This window comes from Poecilia reticulata, chromosome 4 (genome assembly GCF_904066995.2).
Source record: "Poecilia reticulata chromosome 4, P_reticulata-male-v2, whole genome shotgun sequence".
Lineage (NCBI taxonomy): Eukaryota > Metazoa > Chordata > Actinopteri > Cyprinodontiformes > Poeciliidae > Poecilia > Poecilia reticulata.
Genome location: NC_088833.1, coordinates 5749772 through 5774154, shown reverse-complemented (window position 1 = coordinate 5774154; position 24383 = coordinate 5749772). Strand labels below are relative to the sequence as shown.

The following is a 24383-nucleotide window of genomic DNA, read 5'->3' as shown; positions in this document are numbered from 1 at the left end:
ATTTTAGATACAAAGACAGGCTGACAACCTCCTAACCTCCAACATCGGCATTCACACGTACACACAGCGCACTTGCCGCCCTGCTCAACACTGGCATGCAATAAGAAACAAGTCGACAGCTACACAGCAGGCAATATCCCCCGCCTTCAGCCTCGGCACCGGCTTCGGATGCATCCGGTTAGTAAAAGCTGACAGAGGGCTGGCCATGCCTCAGAAAACAGCAGAATGAGGAATTTCGATGTTCCTCCACATCACCCCTGAGATGCAGGAAACATGGGATTGCACGGGCTCCCCTCACACACAACCCGTAATGTGTTCCCAAGATCCTCTGTCACCAGGAATGGAAATCGAAAGCAGTACACACATCCGTTATCTAAATGTTAACTCCAGTGCCCTTCTTGTTGTCACAGCCTGGTGAGGTTAGCCAACGGTAGGTGTGAAGCTTTGCTTTGGGCCCCTACTATAGGAAGCCTCTCTCTGTTGTAACATAGGAAGGGTCTGCAAACAGTAGTCAATTATTTTAAAGATAAAGTAGATTAAAAAAAGGTCCAATTACACATGTAGAAGACATACAAATTGTAAATGTTGACTTGTATTACCATGGTTTGTGAAAGCTCATAAATTGGACATTGCCCTTGCTGAGGCAGCCAAACACCATCTTAAGTTTCCTAAACTTAGGATTTCCTCAGTCTAAATTCAAAGCCACAAAATTATTGTCATAATTTGGAACGTCCTTATCTTTTCCTTAACCACAAAGATGGAGGGAGTATATATTTATATACCATATAAATATGATTATATGTTCTTCTTATCTCATCTACATCTATAAAATTTTAGGAACACTAAAAATAACTGATCTAAGGTACTGCGTCAAATAAATTATTCAATTTGGACAAAGTAGATGTGAGACAAAATTCCAAGATAAGATTGCCTTAAACTTCATTGAAAAATCCTATTATATTGCATCAGGTTAAAAACACATCTTAAAATAATTGTAAATTAATCAGGGGAAAAGAGAGAGATAAAGTTGAGACATAAAATTTCAAAAATAGTGAAGCTATATCAGGACCGTAAAAGCAGTCCTGAAATGCATTTATTTAGTTATTCTTATATAGTCTTATAATAATTTGTTCATTGCACCTTCAAAAACAATTTCTTGTTAATAATTTGTTAATTTTAAGTCATCTGATGATCTTCTGATTAGAAAATATTCTGGCTCGTCAGCTGAGCATAACATCAATCATATTCCTTGCTCCCTTCCAGAATTATCTAAAGTTGCAACATAAACACTTTACCCCCCAGACGCCATCCCCATACACAGTTTTTCTGTTGGTGCAAAACGATCCAGATATTCAGCTCTGGTTATGCCACAAAGCACATTTTTAACCAGAGAGGGAAAAAGGTGAGGGACCTTTGACCTGTGCGCTGTAGGTCATGTTCACGGGGTAGAACGCCCTTAAAGCTGTCTTGTGTGGTGCTGATTAATCACAGCATCATGACATTTGTCTGGCTTCAGCCCAGAGATGTGTTAGGCATGCAGTGCCTCAGCACTTCTTCAGGAGCTTGTGTTTGGCGGGTGTGGGGGTGGAGGGCGTTGCAGGAGACGGGTGGAGACAAGTGGACAGTTGCACGGGCAGACTTAAGACTCCGAACGCAGTCCGATGCAGCGCAGGCGGTATTTACGCTCCGACGGCTGCGGGATCTGGGAGCTGGGTATATTTAGCTGCCTGGAGATCACGCCGAGATGAGATTTCAAAGTGAAGTACCTGTTTGAAGATGCATGGCATTCCACAAGGGTGGGCAAGGGCTACTGGGTATAAATCTAGCGCCCCTGCACCTGGTGTGAAGTCAGGGAGGGAGTGTGACACCTAAGATTTAGAATGTCTAACACACAAGCTGTACATGTGTAAACTACACATTCATCTATATAAATTTACACGCTCCTGAGAAATGGGAAAAAAAAAAAAGACATCACTTTTTTCCTCGATAGACACATATGCACAGTGTGCATAGGATTTTACTTTAGTAGCAACTAATTCACCTGGATGTTCAAGCGATCCATCAGTATCTGATCTTACATTGAGAATCTGAGAACCTCACTTTGCTCTTTAAAACATGGAAGGCAAATTGTAATTGGGAAGTTTTGCACCCTTGCATCACACACATTGAATACTGCAAATTTTGGATTTTTTTATATGCCTGGCAACAAGACTGCCACTAGTGTCTTTGCTGGTCCCAGATCTCATCTTTAATTTGAGGCTCAACTGCTAGATACCGCAATGTTTTTTCCTTAGAAAGTGCATCCTGGGCATGTTTGCTTGTACTTCCTGTATGGATTCAGAACTGGACTCATTTAAGCTAGTCTCTTTCTTAAGATGCTGAAAGTTTTGTGCCAATGTTTTACTCAAACCCTAAACTAAAATATTAACCTCTCAATGTACTGATTTCTAAAAAGAATCCATGTTTGCATCTAGCTTGTTTTACAAAACCCACTACTCATTTATTGCAATTCTCTTGCTCCTGTGACTCATTCGTAGATCCTGTAAATGCAATGCAAATAAAGTTAACTCAATCTCCAGGCCGCCTGGAGAACAGATGAGTGTTTCATGGTTCGGACAAATATCCCTCATGTCCACACTTTTAATCTCCCAAACAGAGGAATGTCTCTGTAGATGCTTTGCTTTTGGAAATTTAATGTCCCCGCTCTATCTGCAAAGTCTGTTGCTAGGCCAAAAAGGACCAGACATCAGGCAGAGGATCTAAACGATGCCTTTATGTGTCAAGGGTGAGAACAAATGAGGCACTCTTGATCCGTCTCTCCATCTATCCTCACCCTTGCCCCGACTTCCCCACAGAAGGGACATTTCCCTCCTTTAAAAAGCACAGCTCATCATAATACAAGAATTTGCATTGTACAGGGAAAACAGCAACAAGGCAACAGATTATCTATGGCAACAGAGCTTTGCACACAAGGATATTTTCTTTTCCTCCACAGAGGAACACAATTGCTGCCAGTGTCACTGGGTCACATTTTTTCCAGTTCCTGGTTAATGGGCTGTAGAGATGGTTAGCACCTACGATTAGTTTTAATCTTCTACATTTGACTGGGTGAGAAAAGGCATTGAATTTATTTCAACACATCGGTGAGGTTTGCATGCTGTCCTGAAAATGAAGCAAACATTTCATTTTCCTTAAAGGGTGGCTATGAATTTTTCCAACAAGTACAGAAAGAAATAAACTTATTCAAGTAAAATACTTTATTTAGCTCCTTTGTTCAACATTTTAATTTACAAAAAACATTTTCAAAAATAATATTTTATAGTGTTCAAGTGACAATGACATTTGGTAGTGTACCATTTGAACTGCATCAGAATATTTGAAAGATGTATACAGCAGGGCATGTCAAATGTACCTTAAATAAAAAAAATATTCATACAGTAAATGCATCTCGTTTTATATTGCACTTTTCTGACTTAGATTCAAGTGTTTAATTCATGCTGATGAAAATATGTTCATAAATAGATATTCACACCAGCAATCTTCCAGTTAAGAGGTCAAAGCACATTGGTCGTATGGCGTCACACAAGAATTTAATACATTGTTCAAAAGAAGGAAAAAAAAAACCCACTAAACTATAACTTAACTGTGCTGACTTGTGAAGAACTTCCTTCAAAGTGTGCATTTTTTCCTTCACACGTTTCAGAGTTTAATGTAGATTAAGAATAGAAAGTACAGAAATCAAAATAGCTATGCTACCTTTAAATAGCACTTTGACTTCACTTAGCTGCTGACGAAGTGAAATAATATTTAAAGTGTTCATTCACCTGGAACGCATTGTAAATACTCTAGATCAGTGGTTTGGTACCTCACAGTGTTACAAATCACTCAGTGTGCAATCTTAAAAACTTTACAGAAGTCAAACTAAAGGAAAACATGGTGAAGTGCATTGTTATGTAAAAGCTAGAAGATAAAAAAAATACATTTTATATTGAACATTAATGCCATAAATTCTTTAAATTATGGCTGTGTAGCTAGCATACAAAGTTTAAGAACCACAGCTCTAGATCCATGACTCTCAAACTACAAGAGTAGTACCACTTATTACAGTAACAATGAATACTTTTAAAAATAAATCTGCCTTTAATTTTCTCCAAAAAAAATCTGGTAAATAACTGGGCTGAATTAAACAGTGAGCCAGGAATAAATATTTTTTGGCCATTTATGCTTTGGTCCATTTACCTATGAAGTTGAAACCTGGTTCTGGGTACAACATCAAACCCAACTAATCATGTTCTAGTTCCAAGTTTAAAAAGCAGATCCTTTGTTCAGAGCTCAGGCTACTTATTACCCACATAAATTTTTGCTCATCAAAAGTGGCAACATGTCTAAAAGAGGCTACACATTTACAACAGTTTTTTTTTTTACTGCTGCTGCTAAAACTAAATTTTGAGGCCAGGGTTTAGTTTTTCATGAAATTCTGACTGGACCATTTTATGATGTTTACTTGAAAATGCTTCAGCCAATTATGTAGTGTCATTGGATACAATTTTGTGCATTTGTTTAATTATTATGACAAACTGAACAAGTCAAATTTAGGTTGTGCAACCGTTTTTAAGTTAGCACAACATGACTTTGGATTTACTAGCACAGATTATAAAGAGTGCTGCTCTAGCTGGAGATCCTATTCCAAACAAGTCTGCATGACACTGTTGGTATTGAAAGATCAGGACCGAGTAAGAGTTCTACAAATATCAAATCCTAAACCTGGGGTTTCATTTGGGGAAAAAAAATATTTTAAAGATGATTTATAACTTTGTTCAAAACATTATGGCTGTTAATTTATTCCCTACAAACTAATCACTGCAGACTTCGTTAGTTTAGATGCAAAATAATGCTGTTGGATCAAAGTGCAAGCTGTGCTTCTTTCTAATGTAAATGTTTTATGACCTTCCAAAGTTGGATTTTGTTTTGTTGCATCAAGTTAATTTTACGAATGAAACCCAACTTCAGATGTCTGAACCATTTTGATATAAACATACAGACTACAAAAATACAAGTAGTGATGCAAAATACAGATTTCTTAATTCTAAATGTAAAAAATTTTATGAATTTAGATTCAGTAGACCACCACATAATGTCAAATAACTTCCCAAAAATAATCCACTGTTTGCACTGCCAGACAAAAACTGACGTAATGCAGTGGATTTCAACAGTTAGTCGTTATGAGTGAACATTTCTTGTACCGTCAAACTGGGCTGTCAGAGAAGCACAAAGTCTCCGGATGTGGTGAAGGTTCTGCGTGCATCCCTAGGAAAGTGCCATTCCCGCTTCTCTGCGCTCGGATCCACTGGCAGCTCATAATCTGTGCTGCGACCTTGCACAAAAGTAAACGCCGGATATTTCGCTGTCGGTGACGGCTCCAGCAACTGGAACAAAAACAGCAGCAACTTTTATTTTGCATTTCTACTCCAAAGACAGTGTCTTGATGCAAATTTAATTAATTTTAATGGCAAAATAAGTAGCATAAGCACAACTGACAGATATAGGCAGGAACAGGGCTTTTGAAACAGCTGGATGACAATTCATTTAGATTTGTGGCCAAATGCTGCCACCTACTGCTCAACCAATGTAGGATTAGCAAAATGAAATTAATCTAGAAAATGGTTTCAAACAAAAACCCATATCTGGAAAATTAGCACTACAATTACTTCAAGGTGTTCCGAGTTAGAGAAGGTTTCTTTACCTTGGACAGTTCTTCCCTGATTCTCTCATAATCTTGAGAGCTTTTAGAAAAGAAACCAAAAGTGCAGCTTGGATCCATCTTTCTGAAAGGCATCTTCTTTGGCGAGGGGCAATGGTATGACTAGCAAAATAAAAAAAACAGGGAAAATTAAAATCTACAGACATCAAAATGGAGTAAATATACACACCTGTATAGAACAAATACAATCACCACTTAATGAAAAAAAATCTTTATCTGCACCAACATATGCATTTTCATCTTGTCTATTGCAATGTTGCATGTATGGTACAACATGAAAGGATAAAAACTGAATCAATGAAAGACATTTGTTCAAGTAACTTTGAGAAATTAAACTCACTTTTTTCCTGTACACTTAGAAAAATACATCTATATTAAGAGTCCATGCTTTAAATGAGGCAATATTATGCGTTTTCCCAGCCAGTGTCATTTTACAACATAAATGTTACTTCCCGGTTTAACATTTTGAAATTTGTCTTTGTTTAAAAACTCCTGCTCTGAACCTCAGCCTCCTGGAAATTAATCTGTCATCTATTAATCTGTTTTTACCAGCATTGCACTGAGAGGTAGCAGGAATAATTAGCTCAACAGATGTGCAGTTTCACCAGGTGTGCTAGATGGTCTGATGGAGCCGAGTGGGGGAGTCAGAGGGAAGGGCTGCTCTGTGAGGAGGAAGTTCAGAAGCTTTTTGGACAGCTAAATAGTTCCCATGGGAGATTAAATGATTTCTCAAACATGTATCAAAGAATCAAGGCAACACTGCAGGTATATTCTTGATGTGGGAGTAATATTAGAATATGATGCAGACCTAACAAAAGATTAAATACTGCCCCTTTAATATCCATCACACAATTTATCCAGAACATGGGTTAAAATTGCTACACCACTTCAGTTAGTAAATGACTCACTGAATGTCTAAGCACCAAATCCATTCTCAATAGCCACTGTATCAACCTTCCAGACCACTCTGATCAGTTTCTGGTCATCTCCAGAAACAGAACCAGACAGGAGCAAGATTCAGATTCTGTCTTCTAATCTGGAACAAACATTCAGAAAACTGCAAAACAGCTACGGTTCTTTTAAACCAACCAACCTGGGCTTCAACATTTCAGCAAAGCTACAGGTTGTTCATACAATGATGCAGTAGCCCATGTAAAAGGAGCCCCAAAAAGAGAGAAAAAAAAAAAACTAAGTCTTATGCAGTTTTCTACTTTTTGAGGAAGTTAATTTGGGTTCTCATTTGCTTTAGACTACAGTCAGTAGCCACAGACCTAAACACCTGAAATACACCACTCCATATCTAATGAATCTAAGATTTCAGTTAAATCTGCTAGCGCATGCATTCTCAGTATTTCTCTTAGGTGGCAGCTTCACTTACCTGAGCAGCAAATAAATCAGCCAATACAGACTGACTGGGCCGAGTGCTGCTTTAAGACTCACACCTATAAGTACTAACAGAAACTATAAAATCCACATTTACTGGAGCCCTCAGTCAGCTCGTCTGTGTAATTTTACATTACCTGAAGAGGGAAATCGCTGGTGCTGACATTCACAAAAGACTGACAGTAATGAGGGTCCATGTAAATCAAGCTGTCATCTGCAAGGACAAAACAAAAGACAAGTTATTCAAAAACATCAGATTAGAGAAAAAAAAAAGTGCTTCTCTTCAATATCTATGCAGAGCAGCTGAAAGTCACCTGCTGGACCTACATGTTGGGGTTGTGTGTGTCAAATGTGCTTTCAAGAAGGCTGTAGCTTTTTAATATCCAGCAGGGTGGATTAAATTCTGCATAATCGGATGCGTTTGTACAAGCACATTTTTTACACCCGCAAGAAAAGAGGCTGTCATTTAATTTGTGTGTGGGGGAATTACTTTTACAAACACACAATTATATTCGACCGTTTTGCATATGATGAATGCAGTGCTGAGCTGTGCACTGGCAGGGAGAATGTATTGCTTGTCATTTAGACATCATCCAACACTGCATTTCAAATGGGTAAAATGTAAATGCGTAAATATTGACTGCCAAGATGTACAACTGAAGGTTTCTCCTGGCTCCTGAAGGTGATGAAGAGTGGCTCACTTTGGGCGCCCGGATGAAATTTAATGCATGCCGCCTATGGAAATCAATTATGGTTTACAACTTGGGAGGTTTACTTGTGATAAATGGGCGCGGTTTTGATGGGTCAGAGAGAATAAAGTAAGCCCCGCTTCACTCGGTTTCATCTCCACTCCTCTTCGTTTTCCTCATACAAACATGAATACATTAACTTACTTTGTCTCTACACATACAAAGGGTATATTATGCAAAAATAATTTGTTATTCACACCAGCCTCTATGTGAATGCATCTTTCTCCGTTTTCCATTATGCTGCCACTAACCTTGAAATCCCACAAAGTAGCAGGCGTGCTTGGGCTTCCCTCCGATGATGCCTATGCAGTACTCCAGACTCAATATCTTCTAAATGAGCAGAGAAGCACACATATGTCTGAATTGGAGCTCAAACGATTTAATTTTCTCATTGCATAATGCACTGCAATTAACTCTGGAGAGGAACTAAGAAATGAGCCTTTGACCTGAATAGGCCAATTTTCAGTTTGACTGGGTCTGACCACTGATTGGTGTTTAATGTTTTTCATTACTTTGAAATAAAAACAGAACAATCTCCAGATCTTTAAGCTGAACAGTAGAAAAGGACTTTGTTGCCTGGTGACAGGTAAAACCTCTAAATGATCTTTTCTGCCGAGTTGATGCACCACATTAACACTCTTCAGTATTGAAGTCATTACAGAAGGAAGCAGATTTAAAGTTCAAACATTTTTGATCTCAGTGTGGTGTTCTGAAACAGCCACAGGAAGCACAAAGGCATACAAATATAGAATTGTATTTGACAGATTTCATAATTTCCCTTTTTCCAATATAAATAATTAGAATTAAGAACGTTTTGACCAATGTTGATTTAAGTTTTGTCATTTCAATCAGAATTGGTTAATTTAATATCACCGGTCAGAGCTTTACAAAGACACCTGAAATCATCCACAAAACTGCTCAGCAAATGTAAGAACATTCTAAATTTGCAACAATGACTACTTTACTTATCTTATGACAAAATCACTTAGACTTAACATTAACCCTATGAGATCTTACAAAAAATTAAAAAAAACCATTGCTCACTTTTACAAAGCCAAAATACTCTGGGTTTGTCCTCTCTCCTCCCAGCCTCACAGGGATGAGGATGATGACGGCTTGGTTGTCTGGCATGGCGGTTGCCGACATGTCGGTGTGCTGTACAACAGGAGGACCTGAGGCTGTTGCACCTGAGGCTTCTGCTGCCTTCGGTGCCTTGTGGCAGTCAATGACATCCAAACTGTACACTAGAAAACAATGCAAAAGTTCAATTGAGTGATGTCTGTTTTTAAAAATATTTTAAGACATTAAGCTACTTTACATTCTCATAATTTGTCCATATGACAAAACTGAACTACATACTGTACTACTGGAGAATTTCATACCATTTTGCCGTTTGCGACAAAAGCCACATGAACTTTACTGATCTTGATTTTTCTTCAATAAACTCATTTACAAAAGTGCTTTACTTATTTTCAGTCTATGAGGACCACCATAAGGTCAAATCATTGCCTGAATTTATCAGAAAGTGGGCCAGAACAGGATCAGAGGGTGGCTTGATCATCCTAAGTGTTTGCAGACCTGCAAAAATGCATCCACTCTTTTCTAGAGCGAGTAGGAACCTTAAATTCTGTTTTACACATTTTCCCTCAAATATAATTTCTCTTTTTAACAGTCATTATTCCAACTAGGAAGCATGTCAAGTTTGTAGAGTGGAAATAAATGTAGACTCTTTAGAATTAGAAAAATGTGCATTAACCGTTTCACCAAGGAAACGGATCAGATTTGAATTAAGAAAACTCACCCCTACAGAAGTTCAGTTATTAAAGAAAAGCAGCATTTTACAAAAGTCAACTGATTTCCAAAAGAATCAAAAGCTTTAATGTCGTTTCTCACTGCAACTAGCACTAACAAAAAGCTACCAACTCACAGCCCTCTTCTGCTATTAAGACAAACATGAATCAGCTGTGATATTCAGGTTAAGAGGAGGTCATGGCAGCATGTTATAGATTTGAAATGGATGTGATTGTTGTGGGGAATAGACAGAACAGACACACCCTGTCCCCCACTTTCAGCAGCTGGAATCTCAACAGCAGAACAGAGGAATAAAAGCAGTCGACTTGGGCGCCGTGCCCAGTTTCCTGTACCATCAACGGCAGAATCATCTTTTATACCTGTGCAGTCCTGGGAGACGTAGACAGTTACACTCGCCAAGCCAGGCTCCGTCGCTTCCTTGACAGCTTCCCTAAAACAAAAAGACAGAGGCAAGTAAGAAAAGGAGAGAAACTGAGGGTGAAAGCTAAGTTTACATTGAACAAAAAATATGGGATACCATTACTTTTATGTTGAAAAGGGAACATTACTTTGAGTTGTGCTGAAAAATGTTTTGTCACCGTTTTGTACACCGACATGTATGATACCAAAAGAGCCATGGCACAACATTCAGTCAAACGCGGTTCCAAAAAAAAATAAAAATTCTCATTTGTAATGGACTTATTCAGGATGCCACTTGGTTTAAAAAAAATTAGAAGCTGTGCACAGTAACTACTTTTAATCATATTTGAGTTTTACTGATCAATTGTCTTGTGAAACAAATATAGGAAAAAACTAAACATTTCTGATCCTACTACAAGTTTATTTACAATCAAAAACAAACTTAAAAATCCCAATTACAAATCTTAAATATAATAAATGCCAACCTCTAATGGATTTTATCTTCAACATGTTTGTCTTGTTTTCTTATTTAAAAGTTCATAATGTGTATGTTCGTCATTAAAGGTGAGTTTTTAAAGGTTAGGTCGTGTTAACCTGGAGCATAGCATTATGCTAAACGCCATAAAAGTTGAGACTTGGAGATTTTTTTTAATAGCAACTTGAGTGCATTAGTATTTTAGCACTTATAAGATAGTCGTCTGCATCACACACACTTAAAGGTCAAACTTACTTCAAGATGTGTGCTACCAAAGCTGGACCGTACCAGTCCCCTGCCAATTTTCCCATTGCCGATCCAAAATGGACCAGTCTGTGCAGGCCCAGTGGAGCTGAGGAGATGTCTGCAAACCAGGACACCAGATTTCTGTGGTACTTCTCCTTCAAATGTGCATCCGCTTCCTCTGCAAATCCCAACATCTGGATTTCAGGTGCAAGAGACGCTCTGCTTTCAGAAATCCTGGACGTGCTCTGCAGAGAAGTCTGCATAGAGGTGACAAATCGCTTAGCTGCTGTGGCGGTCCGTGATTCTACATCCAAGGGCTGGAGGGTGAGCGCCTCTGGCCAACACCAGTCTGCAGAAAAAAAAAAATGAATAAGGTTGAGTCAGAATCGTCCAAGAGGTCGGTCAGTGGATTGAAATTATATCTAGTATAATTAGAACAATTCTATGCATTTATGTCGATTACAAAATTCCTCGAGTTCCCCACATTTCTCTGAAATATCATTTACAATGCAGATAATTCATTTATTCTGTAACCTTTTGCAGCTAATCAATTCAACCTTATAAATGCAGATGTATCGTTTATTAATGAGTTCCATTTCTGTATAGTCAAAGTAATCTGGAGCCAGCTGGTTAAAACGTTTACGATCCAATTGTGTGTCAACATTCTACATTACCCCGAGCTGTAGCTTTTGATGAATGCATTGCATTTTCCTGATGCAAGCAAGTCGCCAACATTTCCTTATTCAGCTGTGTGCAAGATGGCATTTAAATTACACCTGAAATTATTATTGGGCAGAACCATTTAATTGTTTTTTTAAGAGTTCTCATTTTCTATTGTAAGCTGTTGTGCTCAAAGAAATTAATGTTCATTTTTGGCCAGGCCCTAATCAACCGTGTAATAAGCCTGATCCTTCTACATTTCTAACCTCAGTTTTGGAGCATTAAAAATATAAACTCATGCAGGCCTTAAAAATAAGCCATCTTGGCTCAAGAAGCCTGAATTCTACTCATTTCAGAAACAGGTCAGTCATAATTTGGTTTTATTACATGTTTGAGTGTCCCAGTATTTCACTTTAACACTACCATAGCCTTACAAACAGGGTGGGAGACGAACACAGAGCGAATGGGAGTAGACCAGGTAATAAAATGACCCAGAGTCAAGTCAGAAGCAGTAACAAAATGACCTTGATTCAAAGTGAATCAAATTTAAAATTGATCCATAAATACCTTGAAGTGGACTTTCATATCTTTATGGGGAAATGTTTTATTACAGATTTTAGAGCAAATTTAAAAAAAGATTTTTAAATTACTTCATTAGTCAGTGAGACTGTAAAGGATAAGAAATTCCCTAGTTATACTTTTGCAGCCCAATCCCATCGATACTCATTTCAGGAAGTTGTAAATATTCCACTGATCAGTTCCATCTAATCCAAACTATGAAGACATGCATTACTTTATATGCATCCAAGCTTCATTTACTCCACAGCTGTCAAACTCCAGTCCTCAAGGGTTGGTGTCCTGCAGTTTAGATGTGCCACAAGTACAAAACACTGGAATAAATTGCTTAATTACCTCCTCCTTGTGTAGGCAAGTTCTCCAGAGTCCTGCTAATGACCTAATTATTCTATTCAGGTGTGGTGCAGCAGAGGCACATCTACAAGTTGCAGGACAGCAGCCCTTGAGGACTGGAGTTTGACCCTCCTGATCTACACAGTTCTGCAACAGATTGTTATACTTGTAAAGGAAAATGTATGGTAATCAAATGAAACAGCCTTAATGCATTTAAAAACATTTAGATTTCTCCTTGACAAACCATTTATGATTAAAACCCTCCAAACTGAAAGACTGAACTGAACTTGACAGAAGAGTTGAGAAAAACAGAAACTAGATCAATACGAGTTGTATAAATAAAAGTTTTAATGCCTTATAAAAAAAAAAAAACATGATTTGGAACATATTACATTGCTTACAGCGTTTTAAGAGCTATAATGCCATTCCCCTTATTCCACAAAATATAAGGACACCAGTGCAGCACCAAACCCTATAGAAATATAAGGTTGAGGGCTAAAAATTACATTTAAGGGGTGAATTGTGCTTCAGACTAAATCTAGCTTTCAGTTTCAGGTTGAGACTGATGGGAAATACAAGCTTGGTTCCTGCTTTCAACATTAGAAACATGCAAAAGTGTCAGAATTTGATCAACTTAGGACTTTAAAAAACAAAATGTTAATCTAGTTAAAATGTCAAGCGATCCAAGCTTAACCCTTTAATTTCTCAACTCACCTCTGCCCAAGTAGTGCAGAACAAGAGCCTGAGCCATCATCATCTGCCCGGCCCTCAGCATGCAGCCCCAGCCACAGTCTGAGGTCAGGGTGCTGCCTGGCAGCGGAGGGAAATCTTCCCGGTACGTCAGCCACAAACGAGATGCAAAATCCTGTCGGAAAGCCTCTATATTCCCCACGACAGAGAATCCCTGAAAGTCTTCAGAGGGCGAGTCATCATCTTAGGGGGGAAAAAAAAAAAAAAAAAAAAGTTTTAGATGACTGCAATAAGTCAAATTTTCAAAATCGGTGCAAATTTATGCAATTTATGGTATTGAGCAACTTACCTTCTGCCTTAAAATGATAGCACTTTCCCAAAACAAACACTGGGGAGCTTCTACTGAATGCAGTCTTGGATTTAAGTGCCCAACCTAGAATACATAAAGAGAATAGTCAGGGCTTGGCCAATTTACTTTGAAAGGGACTCTAAAAGATTGCATTTACTCAGCTAAGTGAAAAACCCGCTTTATAACTGCCACTCTGACTAGAGTTTCATGCTACCTACCCGCTAAAGTCATTTCATTCAACTTAAAAGTTTGTAAGAACTCAATTTTAAGTTGAATTAATGTCAACAGTAAAAGTGTTTAACTAAAGTTGCAGTTATTCCCAGTAAAAGATAAATTTTCAGTAGTGACTCAACCGCAGCATGCTCCAAGAATTATATTTAGGTGCTTTTTTTGTCAAGTTTCTTCCAGTCACAGTGAAGCTGCAACGAAAACCCAGCTTTTGACTTTTGTCATATCGAATAACTTGTTTCAGCAAATAAGATACTAGTTTTCTGTAGAAAATAAAATAAAGCGTTTTAAACTCCGCCTGGTTGGACTGCCTTGGTACAAGAACCGTGTAAAGTCATAACTAGGTGATGAATTTACACAAACTGCATGTCTCAACTACAATTTGAAAAAATATATATATTTGGGATCTTGGTGAGAAATCTCAATTAGCGCTGTATTCACAAATCGGAAGTTCATAATATATAAAGCAAGACATAATTTGCAGCACTGCACTACTGCACAGATGCATGCAAGCATTGTACTATATCGGTCTGCGAGCCTGCAGAAAATCACTTACTGTACTTCACATTGTGCCACATTGACATAAACTTTGTCTTTAATTTGTCCACATCGTCGCTCCCTTTATTCTCCATCTGGACCAGCGAGGGGAAGCACACATTCCCGTCACAGCAACCCCAACCTGACCTTTGTGAAAGGCAACAAACATACACAGCATTTAGATGCGATATCACTTCACTTAGAAGTACTACATAAACTGACAGCTTGCAGAAAACACATACCTCAACGACTCATCAATGCAATTATGTTTTCTTGTCACAGACGCGCTGCATGTCTGTCTTCAAGTTCAAACGTGGTATGGTGTCATAAAACATGCAACATTTCCTTCATAACACGCTTAACAACTTTGGGATCTCCTGAGAGAAGCAATACTTACGTTTTGAGGAAGTACGAGCAGTAAAATCAGGTGCTCTCGCGGTTTTTCGTGGAGCGGGAATGGAAGTTGGCTCGATTTATATACCAAGGCAGCCCAATCAGGCGGTGTTTAAGACGCTTTTTTTCTGCAGTTTAGTATATCAATTTCAATTAAATATTTCGACATTAACTTTTTTTTAACAAAATAACCGCCATATTCTGTTAAAAACATATAGTAAATGGTAAATGTAATGTTTTCGCTCTACGTCAGCATGAGTAGTATTAAAGAGGACGTATTCAGCTATGAGTAACAACCACTTGAGGGGTGCCCAAAGTCGGTCCGGTGCGTGTTTTAGTTCTCCCCCTGGTTTAACACACCTGGATCAAATGATGGCTCATTAGAGGCCTAAGAAGAACTGTGACATGCTGAAATGGTTGTTACTACCACCCGGGAGAGAACTAAAACATGCAGGATGCCGGTCCTCGAGGACAGACTTCATTGAAAGAAAAATAAAGGGATAAAAATAACAGCGATCCCAAATTTACATGGAAGCTAAGGTCCCCCTGGTTCCAATTTGCGCTTCATCTTATCATCATGCAATGTGTACAGCATTATATACTGATTTTTCTCTTACATGTCAAGAAATGGTGAGGTACCAAGAAGAAGATGTATTAAAAAGTGCAAACTTCACCAGCGTAGATCCATGCCAGATAGAGAAAAGTCAAGAAATGCTAGTTTTGTGATTAACACTCCTTCTTACTCCTTACATCTTAATTTATGTCACATTCCAAGCAATATTAAGAGGAGACATTCAATAACTGTCATAGGCTAGCGCTATGTGGACAAAATATATTTAACTAGATCATCTGCTTGCGTCAAGTGGCTAAAAAAAGGCAATAACAACTGAACATCCTGTTCCACAGTCATTAATCAGCTCTATTAAATCATTCATGAAGACTTTAAAGAGAAGACGAGACAAAGTTTTTCATAAAAAAAAGGGCAGGTTCACTGAAAGGACAAAATCCTCACCAAAATTTGGGAAATATAGTAATGAACTTATACAATAACATTTCATGATTCACATATAGTCAAAAGATTTATAGACATCAATGAAATACATACAAATTGCCTGTCATATAGATCTAGAATTTACTTTTGAGGAAAAAAGAATGTTTATCTGCACTCTACTTTAAATCTTTGTCAAAGATCAAAATAAGATGTTTCACCCACAGTTCATTTAAAAAACCCTGAATGCTATGGCCTAGTAATTTATCATCTCTTCTATTTTTCTGGATTTATATCATATAAATCTGGAGAAAGATATTGCTGAAATCCAATATGTTTTGAAGAAGAAAAAATAAAATACATTTTACCGTGTATACTTTTGCTCACAGTCAATATTTCTACTTTAAACAATTTGGATCAGAACACATTAGGACATATCACCAGTTAATAGGCTGTAACAGCATTTGTTTAAACTGCAAAGCAAATACATTGTTGTATATCTACAGTAACTTATGTTTCATTTTTATTCATTCCCTATTAAAAAATAGTATTAGCTGTTTTAGGAATTCGAATTAGTAATATGATTAATACTTTGTAATCCAGAGGGCTCTTTTAAAAGGGTGTACACTAATATTAGAGAAACCATTTTCTGAGCAAGAAGAAGATGCCAGAATAGTGGAATCACAACCCTTGAAAGTTGGTTTTTAAAACTTTTAGAACTTTAGAACTTCTTATTGACACGCATAAATAGAAAGCTACTACTTCTATGCTACTACAAATAATAATACTAATACTACTAATATATATATATATATATATATATATATATATATATATATATATATATATATATATATATATATATATATATATATATATATATTTTCCCTTCTCACCCTCCGCGGGTGGTCTGTTTCATCCTCTGAGCTCGGGTCCTCTACCAGAGGCCTGGGAGCTTGAGGGTTCTGCGCAGTATCTTGGCTGTGGCAAGAACTGCACATTTCTGGACTGAGATGTCTGATGTTGTTCCTGGGATCTGTTTGAGCCACTGCTCCAGTTTGGGGGTGACTGCCCCGAGGGCCCCGATGACCACAGGCACCACTGTGGTCTTCATCTTCCAGGTCTTTTCCAGTTCCTCCCTGAGGCCCTGGTATTTCTCCAATTTCTCATGCTCCTTTTTCCTGATGTTGTAATCACTTGGTATTGCTACATCCACCACAACGGCTTTCCTCTGTTCTTTATCCACCACCACAATGTCCGGTTGGTTCGCCATTACCATCTTGTCTGTCTGGATCTGGAAGTCCCACAGGATCTTAGCTCGGTCATTCTCCACCACTTTTGGGGGTGTTCCCCACTTTGATCTTGGGGCTTCCAGTCCATATTCTGCACAGATGTTCCTGTACACTATGCCCGCCACTTGGTTATGTCGTTCCATGTACGCTTTCCCTGCCAGCATCTTGCACCCTGCTATTATGTGCTGGACTGTCTCAGGGGCCTCCTTGCACAACCTACACCTTGGGTCTTCTCTGGTGTGGTAGATCTGAGCCTCTATTGCTCTGGTGTTTAGGGCCTGTTCCTGGGCGGCCAGGATGAGAGCCTCTGTGCTGTCCTTGAGTCCAGCTTTCTCCAGCCATTGGTAGGTTTTCCTGACATCAGCCACTTCAGTTATTTGTCGGTGGTACATCCCATGTAGGGGCTTGTCCTCCCATGATGGTACTTCCAGCACCTTGTCTTCTGTTCCCCATTGCCTGAGACATTCGCTGAGCACATCGTCTGTTGAGGCTTTGTCCTTGATGTATTTATGGATCTTGGATGTTTCATCCTGGACAGTGGCTCTCACACTCACTAGTCCTCTGCCTCCTTCCTTACGGCTCGTGTACAGTCTCAGGGTGCTGGATTTGGGGTGGAACCCTCCATGCATGGTTAGTAGCTTCCTAGTCTTAACATCCGTGGCCTTCATCTCTTCCATTGGCCAGCTAATTATTCCGGCAGGGTATCTGATTACTGGTAAGGCATAGCTGTTTATTGCACGGATCTTGTTCTTGCCATTGAGCTGGCTTCTCAGGACTTGCCTTATTCGTTGGAGGTATTTGGCTGTGGCTCCTTTCCTTGTGACCTCATCGAGGTTGCCATTTGCTTGTGGTATTCCCAGGTACTTGTAGCTGTGCTCTATGTCTGCTATTGTTCCTTCTGGGAGTGAGACCCCTTCTGTGTGGGCGACCTTCCCTCTCTTTGTAACCATCCGACCACACTTCTCTAGTCCGAATGACATCCCAATGTCAGTGCTGTAGATCCTGGTGGTGTGGATCAGTGAGTCGATGTCTCGCTCGCTCTTGGCGTATAGCTTGATGTCATCCATGTAGAGGAGGTGACTGATCGTAGCCCCATTCTTGAGTCGGTATCCGTAGCCAGTCTTGTTGATGATTTGGCTGAGAGGGTTCAGGCCTATGCAGAACAGCAGTGGGGACAGAGCATCTCCTTGGTATATGCCACATTTGATGGACACTTGTGCAAGTGGTTTGCAGTTGGCTTCAAGGGTGGTTTTCCACAGCCCCATCGAGTTTGCAATGAAGGCTCTTAGAGTCCTATTGATGTTGTACATCTCTAAGCATTCAATGATCCAAGTGTGTGGCATTGAGTCATAGGCTTTCTTGTAATCAATCCAAGCGGTACACAGGTTGGTGTGTCGGGTTTTGCAGTCTCGGGCAACTGTGTGGTCTACAAGGAGTTGGTGTTTGGCTCCTCTGCTATTTATGCCTATGCCCTTCTGTGCCTTGCTCATGTATGTATCCATGTGCCCGCTTATCTTAGCCGCTATGATGCCTGACATGAGCTTCCATGTTGTAGAGAGACAGGTTATTGGCCGATAGTTGGATGGGACTGAACCCTTCGAGGGTTCCTTCTGTATCAGGATTGTGCGCCCTTCAGTTAACCATTTAGGGTGAGTCCCATTTTGTAGCAGCTGGTTCAGTTGAGCTGCCAGTCGCTCATGGAGGGCAGTGAGTTTCTTAAGCCAGTAGGCATGGATCATGTCAGGTCCTGGTGCTGTCCAGTTTTTCATACCCGAGACTCTGTCTTGGACATCTGCCACAGTGATGGTTACCGGGGCTTGTTCAGGAGGTTGCTGTGGTCCTCTCGTAGAGAGGTTAGCCACTGTGCATTGCTGTTGTGGGACGCCTCCCTTTCCCATATGCCTTTCCAGTATTGTTCAGTCTCCAGCCTGGGTGGGTCTGCTCTGTTGTTATTACCCTGCCATTGAGAGTACACTTTAGCTGGTTGGGTGGCGAAGAGCCGGTTAATCCTCCTGGCTTCATTCTCTCTCGTGTATCTCTTTAGGCGGCTGGCCAAGGCTTGGAGCCTTTGTTTGGCAGTTTCGAGTGCTTCAGGTATGGGCATCTGGCTGTACTTCTTGGGTACTGATCTTTTCATTGCACCCCTTTGGAGCTCTGACAGTTGACTCACTTCCCTCCTTGTTATCTTGATCTTAGCCTCTAACCGTCTTTTCCATGGTGGGTATTGGGTCTCATGGTTGCTCTTATAACCAAGCATCTCAAGGATCACTGATGCTGAGTTGTATATCAGCTCATTGGTTTCTGTTATGGTGTTGGTAGGGATCGTTCTCAATGCCGAATTCACATCTTCAATGAGACTTTCTGATGGTACTTCACTCAGCCGTTGTAATTGGCGTCGGGGTCGTCTGGTGTTCATTCGGGCCATGATTCTCTCTCTCAGGTCAGTTGCTGCCTCATTCAGCTCAGATGGTTCGTTCATTACTGGGGCTACATACCCAGTCTCTGGGCGGGGAGTTGTAGTTGACTCCCTTCTGACCTGGCATCCTGGCTCCTTCCCGTAGCACTTGTGTCGTACCTCGTCAATCTCCAGTTGTGACAGCAGTTGCCATTTGCGGATGTTGGAACACTGAGCTACTAGTTGTTTGGCAGTTAGTGTTGACTGGGGATGTCGAGCTAACCATTCCTCCCACAGTCTTTGCATGTAGCCCCTCTGACTAGGATTACTTGAGTAGTAGCATTCCAACAGATCCATGTTTTCATCTCTCGCCCATTTCCGTCTTGTTAGAATAGTGGAATCACAACCCTTGAAAGTTGGTTTTTAAAACTTTTAGAACTTTAGAACTTCTTATTGACACGCATAAATAGAAAGCTACTACTTCTATGCTACTACAAATAATAATACTAATACTACTAATATATATATATATATATATATATATATATATATATATATATATATATATATATATATATATATATATATATATATATATATATATATATTGTAGAGCTGCGTACCCCTAAAAGATTTAGCGGGTGTACCCAGTACCCTCAAGAGAGGAGCGGCTGCCGTAAAAAAAAAAAATCAATAGATTCACCGTGCAGCCGTGAGTTCACCCACTAATCAGCCGTGACTGATTAGTTTTTCAAGAATAATCTAAAACACTACTTAATCAGTTAATAACTAGCTTTTTTTCTCATTTTTTATTGTTTCTGAACTGTTCGTGCTTTGTAGAGCAGCGGTGCAATATGTCGATCGCGGAAGATCTTGGGTCGATCTCGACATTAGATGACAAACTGAACGCTGCCAGGACGCTGAGACGCTGAGTCCTCCTCTGGCTCCTTATCAAAACGTTCGTAACTTTATTAAAGAACAACAAAACAATCAACAAAATGTGTTCAAATTAATGACCCAACAGCAATAATAATCTCAGTAATTATTGTTTCAACAAGGTGTCGCGCAATTCTGTGCGTTTCGGTTTCATTACCAACATAACGAGCAGAGCAGGAGTTTAAATTAACTAATCAACCACCGCTGTGTTCAGGGAGGCTTACTAATGATTGCAAAATAAATATCAAGCCTGCAAACCTAATATTGTAACGGACTGAATGTTTTTAACATAATCTCGGGTCGGCTTGTGGGGCGCAGGAGGTTGCCATAGCAACGGCTGTGCTTAAATGACAGAGACAGAGTTAAAAGGTGCGAGTGGTTTAGAGTTGATCACCTGTTCAGGTTGTTTACCTTTGCCTTGGTGCATCACAGCCCCTGTAGTTTCTGAACGTTCAATAAACGACAAACTTGGAGTAATTATCTTTGTGAGTATACGTCACTTGCAACAAACAACAAACACGGTAAATATGTTTCATTAAGTATTTAACAAACAAATGGCTTCTACCGCGATAATTATGTGAAATTAAATTAATTGTCTAATATAAAAAAAATAGTTTGGTGCTGTCGGGCTCAGAGTCTGAGAGGCTTTTCCATTATCAAATAATTTTTTTGCCTCTTATTTAGTGGAAATATTGATGTTAATGAGATTTTCTCCAAAATAATAACCTTTTTCAACCTTTATAGCTCCACTGTTGAAAATGAGGCTCTACCATTTACAAATGACATTGAAATAAAATCCAGTCCAACATCTGGTTTGAGGTGATTCCTCTGGATCCTGTTGGAGGAAAATATCCCAACTCAGAAGATGAGCTTTAACCTAACAGAGCTCTGTGGTTCCTCCTGTCAGTATGAGATTCAGGGTGAGGAGGCGTCATGTTAGGAAGAGAAGTGGAAGCTGCAGGATCTTCAGAACAAGCAGGTCATGATGCTGGGCTACTGATTATCCCTCTGTCTGGACACAGGATCAATATAACCAGTTTAAAAGATAAAATGAATGGTTAGAAACCATGGAAAACTGGGATGCTCTCCATGCCATGATGTTCAGAATTTAGTTCTCATGGCATCTCAAGGTGTCAACGTTGCAGCCAGTGGGCTGAGGGACGAAATACAGCTTTATTTTGTAGCAATTCAAGAGCAACCAACTTTTATCGCTTCGCAAAAAAATTAATCAGCACAGAAACTCCAAAGCACACAAAGACATATATATATATATATATATATATATATATATATATATATATATATATATATATATATATATATATATATATATATATATATATTATTTATTTTATTTTTTCTTGTCATAGTACCCCCAAGAATTTAAAACAACTTTATATATAGTATATAGTATATATATAGCAGCTGTATAGTAGCTGTAGCTGAAATTGTGATATTAGTTCAACTGAAGCTTCAGAGAAGTGCGAAAGCTCATTCTTGGGTGTGTTCTGTTGCGTACTACTCCAGCCTTTACGGTAATGATCCCATTCTCCCGTTGTCCCTGTGGCCGTGTTTTTTCTGAGTGAAGAGCAGAGTGCCTGCCTGGGAATTTTCTGAAAGCACATCAGCGGCCACTGCCATGGCTGAACGCCGCGCATTCGCCCAAAAATCAGCAGGTAAAGACCGGAGACTCCGAAATGAGCGCTGTAAATGACACTTCTGAACGCCCTTTTCTTTTCGCTTTCATGTGGGTCTCCCTCAGACCACCGCTGCGGGGAAACCCTGCTAAAGGAGGCCCAGTAAGCCTGGCTCCTCCTAGCTAACCTCTCGTTAGCTGTAGCGGCAGAAGATGCTCTGACCACCCAGACAGACAGCTGTTCTGCTAGCTGCTACTTTCAAACTACACTAAAAGCAAACAAATGGTTGATGGGAATGTGTATACGGATATATTTGGCATGGCAAAAATATTTCCGATATCTGTCCTATCCTGAAAACGGCTGAACTATAATGAAAGGAAAACCGTTAATTCTGGTCTGTTAGCTGCCTCGTCTACAGTAGCTAACGATGGGAAGCTACTGTAACCGCTGCTGACGCTCATAGAACTTTGTGGAGCTATGTGTTTAAGATGTCTGTAGATCACAAACGTGTAACTTTGATGATTAGAAATAAATGCCTTTCCCAAGAGCAGCCAAACACTGTGATAATCTGCTCTCGGCTCCTCAGACAGATCAATGTAATCTCCTTAACAAAGGGGCTTTGTGCAAGCTGTCAAATGCCACCATTTCTTCTATTCTGCACTTCAGCAGTCCAAATGAACACATTTCATCTTCTTTTTCTGATGTAGAGCTGCGTACCCCTAAAAGATTTAGCGGGTGTACCCAGTACCCTCAAGAGAGGAGCGGCTGCCGTAAAAAAAAAATCAATAGATTCACCGTGCAGCCGTGAGTTCACCCACTAATCAGCCGTGACTGATTAGTTTTTCAAGAATAATCTAAAACACTACTTAATCAGTTAATAACTAGCTTTTTTTCTCATTTTTTATTGTTTCTGAACTGTTCGTGCTTTGTAGAGCAGCGGTGCAATATGTCGATCGCGGAAGATCTTGGGTCGATCTCGACATTAGATGACAAACTGAACGCTGCCAGGACGCTGAGACGCTGAGTCCTCCTCTGGCTCCTTATCAAAACGTTCGTAACTTTATTAAAGAACAACAAAACAATCAACAAAATGTGTTCAAATTAATGACCCAACAACAATAATAATCTCAGTAATTATTGTTTCAACAAGGTGTCGCGCAATTCTGTGCGTTTCGGTTTCATTACCAAAATAACGAGCAGAGCAGGAGTTTAAAATTAACTAATCAACCACCGCTGTGTTCAGGGAGGCTTACTAATGATTGCAAAATAAATATCAAGCCTGCAAACCTAATATTGTAACGGACTGAATGTTTTTAACATAATCTCGGGTCGGCTTGTGGGGCGCAGGAGGTTGCCATAGCAACGGCTGTGCTTAAATGACAGAGACAGAGTTAAAAGGTGCGAGTGGTTTAGAGTTGATCACCTGTTCAGGTTGTTTACCTTTGCCTTGGTGCATCACAGCCCCTGTAGTTTCTGAATGTTCAATAAACGACAAACTTGGAGTAATTATCTTTGTGAGTATACGTCACTTGCAACAAACAACAAACACGGTAAATATGTTTCATTAAGTATTTAACAAACAAATGGCTTCTACCGCGATAATTATGTGAAATTAAATTAATTGTCTAATATAAAAAAAATAGTTTGGTGCTGTCGGGCTCAGAGTCTGAGAGGCTTTTCCTTTATCAAATAATTTTTTTTGCCTCTTATTTAGTGGAAATATTGATGTTAATGAGATTTTCTCCAAAATAATAACCTTTTTCAACCTTTATAGCTCCACTGTTGAAAATGAGGCTCTACCATTTACAAATGACATTGAAATAAAATCCAGTCCAACATCTGGTTTGAGGTGATTCCTCTGGATCCTGTTTGAGGAAAAATATCCCAACTTCAGAAGATGAGCTTTAACTTAACAGAGCTCTGTGGTTCCTCCTGTCAGTATGAGATTCAGGGTGAGGAGGCGTCATGTTAGGAAGAGAAGTGGAAGCTGCAGGATCTTCAGAACAAGCAGGTCATGATGCTGGGCTACTGATTATCCCTCTGTCTGGACACAGGATCAATATAACCAGTTTAAAAGATAAAATGAATGGTTAGAAACCATGGAAAACTGGGATGCTCTCCATGCCATGATGTTCAGAATTTAGTTCTCATGGCATCTCAAGGTGTCAACGTTGCAGCCAGTGGGCTGAGGGACGAAATACAGCTTTATTTTGTAGCAATTCAAGAGCAACCAACTTTTATCGCTTCGCAAAAAAATTAATCAGCACAGAAACTCCAAAGCACACAAAGACATATATATATATATATATATATATATATATATATATATATATATATATATATATATATATATATATATATATATATATTATTTATTTTATTTTTTCTTGTCATAGTACCCCCAAGAATTTAAAACAACTTTATATATAGTATATAGTATATATATAGCAGCTGTATAGTAGCTGTAGCTGAAATTGTGATATTAGTTCAACTGAAGCTTCAGAGAAGTGCGAAAGCTCATTCTTGGGTGTGTTCTGTTGCGTA

The 24383-nt window shown here is 39.3% G+C and overlaps 1 protein-coding gene across 2 annotated transcripts; it reads right to left on the bottom strand.

Moving 5' to 3' along the window:
• Positions 1-3234: 3234 nt before the first annotated feature.
• Positions 3235-14706, bottom strand: atg4c (autophagy related 4C, cysteine peptidase). 2 transcript variants are annotated; one of them, XM_008406167.2, is made up of 12 exons: positions 14596-14706; positions 14441-14497; positions 14218-14345; positions 13434-13517; positions 13109-13327; positions 10835-11174; positions 10065-10135; positions 8938-9137; positions 8145-8223; positions 7282-7358; positions 5744-5863; positions 3235-5426 (listed from the first exon to the last, which is right to left on the bottom strand). In XM_008406167.2, exons 3-12 carry the CDS (start codon positions 14291-14293, stop codon positions 5259-5261), a joined length of 1434 nt encoding a protein of 477 aa, XP_008404389.2. In that variant the 5' UTR covers positions 14294-14345; positions 14441-14497; positions 14596-14706; the 3' UTR covers positions 3235-5258. The 2 variants fall into 2 exon arrangements, with proteins under 2 accessions (XP_008404389.2, XP_008404390.2); XM_008406168.2 differs by having other exon boundaries at positions 14441-14493; positions 14596-14663.
• Between the last annotated feature and the right edge of the window lie 9677 nt (positions 14707-24383).

What these genes read in the sequence shown, in the direction of transcription:
- atg4c (XM_008406167.2), bottom strand. Translation starts at nt 14,293, where the DNA reads ATGGAGAATAAAGGGAGCGACGATGTGGACAAATTAAAGACAAAGTTT. An exon ending in TTGGTAGCACACATCTTGAA is followed by an intron (nt 10,136 to 10,834) that starts GTAAGTTTGACC and finishes TTTTTGTTTTAG; the next exon opens with GGAAGCTGTCAAGGAAGCGA. An exon ending in CTACTTTGTGGGATTTCAAG is followed by an intron (nt 7,359 to 8,144) that starts GTTAGTGGCAGC and finishes TTGTCCTTGCAG; the next exon opens with ATGACAGCTTGATTTACATG.